Genomic DNA, 9272 nt, shown 5'->3' with positions numbered 1-9272 from the left:
GCGTAATTTGAGGCTTAAATCTAAGGCTTAGACACGATGGGCCTGTAAATTTTAGGGTTCCGTACCCGATACTAACTATACCCTATACAATAGTAACTTCATACAAAAAGGTTAACCAATATCACGCTAGATGGCGTTGAACCGGCCGCGTCGATTCATACATCTCGCTATCGAAATTTTTATTGGGTTCGTATATAAGAGTCGGGAATCATTCCAATATAAGTTAGGCTATTTGTAATCGTGCGAAGCGTTTGTACAAGTTTGGGGTGCATGCATACAATGACCTGAAATTACTAAAAGCCTCCGTTGTCAATCCGCCCCAAACTCTGTCAATTGATTATATTTTACATAAAGTCTATTCTGATAGTAATTTCTTGTTATAGGGAGCGTGCATGAACTGTAGGAGGCAGCACAGGAGCCGTCAGATTTTTGGCGCGAGGCGTAAATGTGATGTTTATTGTTTCGATGTAGCCCACAAGATGGCAGAACCAACTATGCACAATAAAACACGTGACGTGTAAATGTATATGTTTATGGTTCCGATTCAGGCCACACGATGGCAGACCCTCCAACGCGTACAGTCCCTATAACACGTTTATCTATATCATCTATCAGCTGCCAATGATGACATTTCTTTGAAGAACAGTCACTATTGACAATGAAAGCATGTCCATAACCTACATAACATGAAATTACTGTATGAATAGCCCCCAACTCGTAAATTATGTGCGCTGTTTCGCTTGCTTGTTCAGCTTGCCTTAATTTTACCTTCGACTAAAAATGTGTATCAAATTGGTATTGTTAATCCCGAGATTCGTAACAATTATATGAGATCGGAGGTATCAATTAATTTATAGCCAGTTCATTGTTAAGTGCATAATATCACGAATGCACAAATACTAAACCTATCCACACTCAAAGTCCAACTTTAGTTTTGACCTAAAGCCAGTGAGCGAATCCCAACTCCTTGCCAAATACGTTAGACACTTCAAATCGCGAGCGTCCTCCAGCTCGGCTTAATTAAATTTGTCCGAGTACACTTTGTGCCCGAGCTTAAGAAAAAGGATTAAAGGCTGACGGTATCCAATTCGGCCGCTGACGGGATCAGTCAGCCAAAGAAAGGCTGACGGTACACCGTGCCGAGCTAAATTATAGAACACCCTGCTATATAGACAACCCTCTCGGTATATTTTTGACTTTTGACTGACACATATTGTTCGGGATGCGGGTTGGCGTTGATGTTAAAACTTCCGGAGAAGAGTAGCAAAATGTGTATTGTATTACAATGTTAAGAATGAAAATGTTATGTTAGTAAGGGCCTGTTTCACAGTTTCCAAGTAAATTATAGGTACTTCCTATCCAAATCCAAGACAACAAAATATAATTTACTAGCAGCAGTACACGTTATTGTGCCGTCCAAGCCACACGATAACGTGTACTGCTGCTAGTACTCATACTCATACTCACTCACTCATACTGTTCGCTGTACTCATAGTGTTGTGTTCCTGCCGGTGAGTAAGGTTGCCAGAGCTCAACGAGGGTGGGAGGGGGTTAGGGTCGGCAACGCGCATGTAACTCCTCTGGAGTTGCAGGCGTACATAGGCTACGGATACTGCTTACCATCAGGCAGGCCGTATGCTTGTTTGCCACCGACGTAGTATAAAAAAAAAAGTAAATTATATTTGCTGACTTGGACATTATGAAACAGGCCCTAAAAGTAAGTGTTAAACAGTGCCCCCGGTCGCGATGGTCTCGAAAAGTACACTAAAAGTCAGTTTATTGTAAATTTTTGCGGCAACGCTTCTTTTTCTGTCTAGACGCACGCGCCGCACGAGGCTTCAAACGTGTTAAAGTGCATTGCACCGAACATATATTATTATGCCCGCCAGTAGTTTTGAATATTAACCAATAACCATTTACAAACTTGTTACAATGTCGATGACACGTTTAAGTACAATATTTGACGTTGTTGTAAACTTGCGCGCAGTTGAGTCTATAAAATCAAAACAAATTAAACTTGATTTTTTTTTATTAAAATAACCACGTCCCTTTTCGTTGTATCTGTCAAGTCGACATATTTTTACATTTGGCTTGGCATTTGTCTATAAATAGTGAGGAGTACGAGGACACGAGTGAAACCACGGGCTGCTCTAATCGCACTGGTATATTGTAGCGGTAACTGTTAAGGTGGGCGCAGCCACACACACAAACATGCATACATAACATTCCCTTCCCGTAGTATAAGTAGTATCTCTAAATAACTATATTATAGTGAACTATATTTTATAATTGACCTTGGGACGGTTACGCAATCTTGTTCTGGGGTTCACCACTGGTGGTGGGTCCCTAAGAGGCTCGCCTGGTCTAGGTTCCTCGATCGCCTCTTGGAAATCATCCTCGTCCGAGGCAGCGGCAATCGCTGGAGCCGGATGCTCATGTTGCCTTGCTCGGGCGACAATCTCTGGTCTTCGATCATCCTTTTTTTCCCCCATATAGAAATATGATGGGCTTCCTGTCTGACGAACCGTCGGAGGTGATGGTGAGTTACAAGGTGTACTCGCAGATGAAGCCTCGTTTTCGTCGTCAAGTGGCGGTGAAACCGGCCTAGTAACTAGGATCTCACTTGTCGATGAAGGCGGCAGCGGCGGCGCTAGCGGAGGAGGCGGCGAAGGCTGCGACGGCGGAAATGGCGGCGGCGACGATGGCGGCGGCGGAGGCGACGGCGCTGGCGGTGGCGTATCGACGTGTCTCGACATCGGTACAGGCGTTACAGGTATGTCGTCATATTCATTTGCATTCCGATTGGTAATCGTCCCTTTCAGTGGCATAAGTTGATTTGTATGCCTTTTTACCATTAAATTAGAAGAAATGTCTTTTATTTTATATAAAACTCGTCCTATTTTCTTTACAACTATCCCTTTACCCCAAGCACATTTATTATTGCCCTTAAACTGTTTATATAATACTACATCACCTTGCTTAAAAACTGGTTTACTTTTTCTGTTTTGTTTATTATTCTGCAAGGACTGTTTTTTTGCAACGACATCAGATAAGGCGATAGACGATGACGACGGCGGCAAGATAACGGGATTCAGCAAATCAAGTCGAGATCTTAATTTTCGACCAAAAACAAGCTGTGCAGGCGAAAACCCTGTGGTCGAGTGTATGGAATTTCTATAATCGAACATATATTTAAGTAATTTAATTTTGTTATCTTTTACACTGGTGCTCGAAAGTAAACAAGATTTTAATCCCCTTTTAAATACTTTGACGTAACTCTCGGCCTGCCCGTTGCTAGGTGCATGGTAGGCGGGTGACGTCACATGTGATATACCATTTAACGAACAGAAATCAACAAATTGCTGTGAACAAAAAGCCGTTCCATTGTCACTTACTATAGTGTGAGGCAGGCCGTATCTAGACATGTATTCGTATAGCTTTTCTATGACAGCGGTGGAAGTGGTTGAACTATTCATGTCAAACACTTCTACCCATTTGGTATAAGCGTCAACTATCACTAAGTATGATCGACCGTTTATTGGGCCACAAAAATCTATATGTAATCGGAAAAATGCCTGTGGCGGGAATTTCCAATGCGCGAGTGGCGCGCGCGCTGGTGCCGGCCGTAGTTGGATACATATGTCGCAAGTGCCTATTAACATTTCGATAGCTTCGTCTATTCCTGGGAACCAGAACCGTGAACGGGCTTCCGCCTTAGTTTTCACGATCCCTAAATGAGAAGCGTGTAATTCTGATAAAACTTTGTACCGTAAATTCTCAGGAATGACGACCTTATGCCCACGCATTAAGCATCCATTTTCCACAGACAGCTTTGTATTACATAAATGGAATGGCTTTAATTTTAAATTATCTATTTTCTTAGGCCACCCTTCCTGCGTATATTTAATTACCTGACACAAAGTTACATCTTTGCGTGTTTCGTCGCGTAATTCTTGTAGTGTCACTGGCAAGCTACCTTCTACCACGAAACACACATATGCTGCACGCTCGCTCGTTTCTGCGGCGGCGGCAGCGGCGGCGGCGCCGGGCTCGCAGCACGTATCTGCTGCCCCCGCGCTCCCCCGCCCGTCCCCTTCTGGCGCGCAAGCCCGAGACAAGTAATCCGCGCTATTGTCTGCACTACGAACGAATTCTATTTTGTAGTTGTAACTACTTAGGAAAATAGCATATCTCTGTAGGCGATTCGCGGAGACTTCCGGTATTCCCCGGTGCGGTCCAAATATCGAGATTAAAGGTTTGTGAACGGTTCGTAATATGAAGGGTTTGGACCTACCGTACAGGTACTGATGAAACCTACGTACTGCAAAGACGAGGGCAGTGGCTTCCTTTTGAATTTGAGAATATCGCTTCTCAGCGGCATTCAGGGTGCGTGACGCATAGGAAATAGGTCTTTCCTGGCCATCCGAATCAATTAGCGACAAGATACAACCTAGTCCGTGCGGTGACGCGTCAGCTGTCAAAACTAACTGGGCTTCAGGATTGTAATGCGCTAGCACTTGATCGGACGCAAGACATGTTTTGATTTTATTAAAAGCCTCTTCGTGAACGGTGTTCCAAGTCCATTTAACTCCCTTCTTTAGCAGATCATACAAGGGGCTTAAAATGCTTGACGCACTGGGAACAAAATTTCTGTAATAATTAACCAACCCTAAAAAAGATTGAAGTTGATTAACACTGTCAGGTACAGGTGCGTTAACAATCGCTTTTACTTTATCAGCAGATTTTTTCAACCCGTCTTTGTTAATTACATAGCCTAGGTAGCTAACTTCACTCTTAAAAAATTCACATTTTTCCTTTTGTAAGGTTAGGCCTGCGTCCTGTAACCTCTGTAAGACACTAACTAACCTGGCCACGTGTTCCTGGTCGTCTCGACCCGTGACCAGCACGTCATCCAGCAGGCACAGCACGCCATCCATACCCGCGAGTAGTTCGTCCATTGCGCGTTGGAAAATTGCCGGAGCACTACTAAGCCCAAAAATTAAACGAGTATATTTAAATAATCCGCGATGCGTATTTATACAAGTTAAATTCTGAGATTCCTCGCATAACATCAGCTGATTGTAAGCCATGGATAAATCTAGTTTAGAGAACTTCTGTCCACCATGTAACTTAGCAAATAACTCGTTAGCAGTCGGCAAGGGATATTGTTCAATGACTAATTGCTTGTTAATACTAACTGAGTAGTCCGCGCACAATCGTACGGAACCATTACGCTTTAGTACGGGTACAATTGGAGAAGCGTACTCTGAATGTTCTACGGGAACAAGGACGTTTAAATCGACCAACCTATCGATTTCTTTACTTAGTTTATCCCGCAAGGCGAAAGCTACAGGGCGTGCTTTAAAAAATATAGGCTTAGAACCTTCTTTTAAAGTTAATTTAACCTGATATTTATTGAAACACCCTAAGTTGTCCGAAAACAGCTGTGGGAAATTTTGTTCAACTGCATTAATATTGTTGCAATAAATAGGGGCCAATTCCAAATTAAATTTAGAAATAAAATCTCTGCCCAGCAGCGGAGCCGAACCGTTACATACGACATATATATCCAACGTATGGGTAGCACCACAATACGTGATCGGCAACTGCAGCATACCCGCGCACTGTAATTTATAACTCGCATATCCATGCAGACCTTTATTTGCAGGTGACAATGGAATGTTATTGAAATGCGTTTTATAAAAACTTGGAGATATCACAGAAACGGCAGCCCCCGTATCTACTTCAAATTGAATGTCTTTGCCCTGAATAGAAACTGTTTCGACCATGGGTTTCCCCTTAACAGAACGAATATTGTACAACTTACCGTCGTCGTCCTCGCCATCGTAATTAATATCCAAATATTTAACACTAGGGCACATTCTACCTAAATGACCCTTCACTTTGCACTTTTTGCATACGTAATTAGTGAACCGACACTCCGACACTTTATGATTAGTATAGCCGCATGTTGAACACTTCACTTTCCCGTCAGACTTATTTTGTTGTTTATTTGACGCGATTTTGTAAACGTCGCCCGACGAAGGCGTAATGCCAGCTGCAGTGGCCCCGGCGCGCGCACAGCGAATATTTTCGGCAAATTCGACCGCTTTCGCTAGCGTCAACTCGGAGATGTTTTGCGCATACAATTTTTCCTTTTCAAGGCCTGGAAGCAAACCCATGATAAACCGATCGCGTAATGCCTCTTCCACGTTGCTGAAACTACAATAAGCGGTGAGTCCGCGTAGCCGTGCGGCCCATTGTGTATGGGTTTCACCGGCCTGCTGCACCGCGGCGTAGAATTTGTGGCGCTCGCCGAATCCAACCCGCTTGGGTGTGAAATGGTTGTCCAGAAGTTTTATAATATCTTCATAAGGCACGCTGTCCAGTTGCTTTGGCAAGACTAAATCAGCTGTGAGCTTGTACGTTTCTTCCTTGAGTGCCGTTAGTAAGATGGCCCGTCTTTTTATTCCCGTTGCATCTTTCGCATTATCTATATCGTTTGCGATAAAATACTGTTGTAATCGGCCTTTGTAGCTGTTCCAACTTTGAACGTTATGATCAAAGGTATCCAACACACCGAAATTAGCACCAGACATCTTATTTTATCGCGAAACACGTGGGATTTAACCGATTCGTCGCCAGTGAGGAGTACGAGGACACGAGTGAAACCACGGGCTGCTCTAATCGCACTGGTATATTGTAGCGGTAACTGTTAAGGTGGGCGCAGCCACACACACAAACATGCATACATAACAAATATACAATTGACATCTTGGCTTTGAGTCATGAGAGCGCTGCCTGGTGAGCTAAAAAACCGATCCGCTCCGCACAGGATCGTCGGATCAATACCTAGGATTGACATTCATACTTTACAAATTGATCTCAAGTTCATTTCACTGTGACTTCTGTGCATACTTAGGGCGTCCGCTAGCAGGCGTGCACGGCATCGATGCGAGCGATATGCTCTGAGAGGAAGTTTTAATACATATTATTACTCCCACAGATTTAGTTTAATTTATTTGTGTAAATAGTTCTCGCAATCTAATTACAATACAAATTCAGTTCGGTATAATAAAAGCCACTCTTATTTGAAAATCGAGCTTAGAATTCACAAATTCACGAATTATCAACGTTTATTCTTAGTATCCAAATCAGAATGGATCAGCCGCCCATACTTGAGATGTTTGAAACTTTTAATCTTTAAACCTAATTCTGTAACAATTGAAAGTTCTATAAATAATTATTTTTGACTGTTTAGATTAGATATATACAAAGTAACGAAGATTTACAATGTTCTAAAGCTTTTTCTGAAGATAAATGCTTGTTTTAATGAATGCCGAAACCATTTTAGATTCTAATATGTATCGATATCATTTCTACTTTGAAAAAGATCGATTAAAGTTATTGGGATTAGTCCGGTTTCTTCACGATGTCTTCCTTCATCGAAAATCTACTGATAAGTGATAAATATCAAATGATATATCGTACATAAGTTCCGAAAAACTCGAATCGAAATTTTAGCCTGCGACCCCCGGATAGAAAGTCGTACGCTTTTACAGCTAGGCTACCAACGCTATTTAGGCTATATATTTTACTATTATATCTATTTCCTTTATAACAAGAACAAAATTTAAAACAACAAGGCGTAAACAACCGCAAAAAAACTCGAAATGTAATCACGAACTTTGCCAAGAAAAACAACGAAACAAAAAGTTACCTAACACATTTTTCAACGAAATTCAAACTGTCCGGTGCCATTACCCGCAAAATCATTTTATACACAGACGTCGAAATTGAAATACCATTATTGGAGGTTTCCCTCTGGCGAGTTCCGGAATATATCTGGAACACGGATATGGAGGCCAATTCTACTGGCGTATGATGAATGATATCCACGTGATAAAACCGTCAGTTTTAACATCGTACATCGTACTGTCTTTATCATGCCGTCACGTAGACAAAAACGGACATCATATCCGTAAACTACGGCTACAAATAGTATTACACTGATATATTTGCTAGCGTCTGCGTCTGACACTACTACACTATTTGCGCCATCCAGGGTTAGCCAATATACAGGGTTCCATCCCTCATCATGCAGGGTTAACCGGTTAATCCCGGAGTTACATTGCATTTGACAGAACAAAGTTATTATTTTCATAGAAATTTGACGATTTATGTAGAACGCTTTTAGCCAGCATTATGCTGAGTTCGTGATGCACACTTAATGATCTGTTTCTACGAAATTCAATTTAATACTTTAATAGTACATTACGATACAAGTGCGTAAAATAGGAAATTCGCAATGAGTGGCGATAAATTAAATCGACACGAGTTGCGAATTACCTATTCGCACATGTATCGTACAATGTTTTACAGTACATATGGCCCTTTAAGTTTTCGACATAGTTACATAATGTGCTATTTATCGCACTAGTGCGGCTACGGCACTAGTAGCACCATATGTACTGTAAATCAATTTAATATTTTATGTAGTGAAATAAAAGTTTATAAGACATTTTAGTCTTTAAATATGATAAGAAATACACTATTAAAATCTTTCGGGTTCTCGTGAAACGCCGTGTATATTACGTGATCTGGGATATTCTAGAATTCTGGGACATGCATATTGCATAACGACCCTGGCGGTTATTGGACTTATTGGAAAGAGTAACGTGAAACGTTGATGTGTTCGGTTTCTGAAAGCGAGTGTTTTCGGTTTCACTTGTTATGTAAAATCGAATGCGCACGGTTTAATTGGTCAGCATTGTGTCACGTTAGCAAAAAAACCGGCCAAGTGCGAGTCGGACTCGCGTTTCAAGGGTTCCGTACATCACAATTTTTTTACGAATGTTTCTCTTAAACGTGAAACCTCTTGAAAATTCCGAAAATCTGTAACTAGATGTAACGGAAAGGGTAAGATGATGTCTCTGCAACTATAATAGCTATATGCATAGTGGTGGTAGTATGCATCGATGGTTTGGAAAGAAGCCATTACTTGGAAGTGAATGTACCACTGACAGAGATGGCGCTCATTTTGCGCCAGAAACGACGCATTTAGAACTCAAATAACTCTTATTAAATCTCGGTATTCACTTACCCCCTTATTCATTAAGGTGTATTAAAGTTACGATGCTGCTGATCATCGTTTGTCCCTCTCCGACGTATTGGTATGATGGAAAGGGACAAACGACGATCAGCGGCATCGTAACTTTAGTACACGTTTATGAATGAGGGGGTTAGTGATCTAATCAGTCTATCTATAAAAA

The 9272-nt window shown here is 41.7% G+C and overlaps 1 protein-coding gene across 1 annotated transcript; it reads right to left on the bottom strand.

Annotated features, from left to right (window-relative positions):
- Positions 1-2875: 2875 nt before the first annotated feature.
- Positions 2876-7917, bottom strand: LOC133523950 (uncharacterized). Its single transcript, XM_061859675.1, has 2 exons — positions 5828-7917; positions 2876-3026 (listed from the first exon to the last, which is right to left on the bottom strand). Exons 1-2 carry the CDS (start codon positions 6597-6599, stop codon positions 3013-3015), a joined length of 786 nt encoding a protein of 261 aa, XP_061715659.1. The 5' UTR covers positions 6600-7917; the 3' UTR covers positions 2876-3012.
- Positions 7918-9272: the final 1355 nt, after the last annotated feature.

Source organism: Cydia pomonella, chromosome 13 (genome assembly GCF_033807575.1).
Source record: "Cydia pomonella isolate Wapato2018A chromosome 13, ilCydPomo1, whole genome shotgun sequence".
Lineage (NCBI taxonomy): Eukaryota > Metazoa > Arthropoda > Insecta > Lepidoptera > Tortricidae > Cydia > Cydia pomonella.
The sequence above is the reverse complement of the archived record's forward strand: the minus strand, read 5'-3'. Positions and strand labels throughout refer to the sequence as shown.

Bases quoted from the DNA above. Each gene is read 5' to 3' on its own strand.
- LOC133523950 (XM_061859675.1), bottom strand. From the start codon at position 6,599: ATGTCTGGTGCTAATTTCGGTGTGTTGGATACCTTTGATCATAACGTT.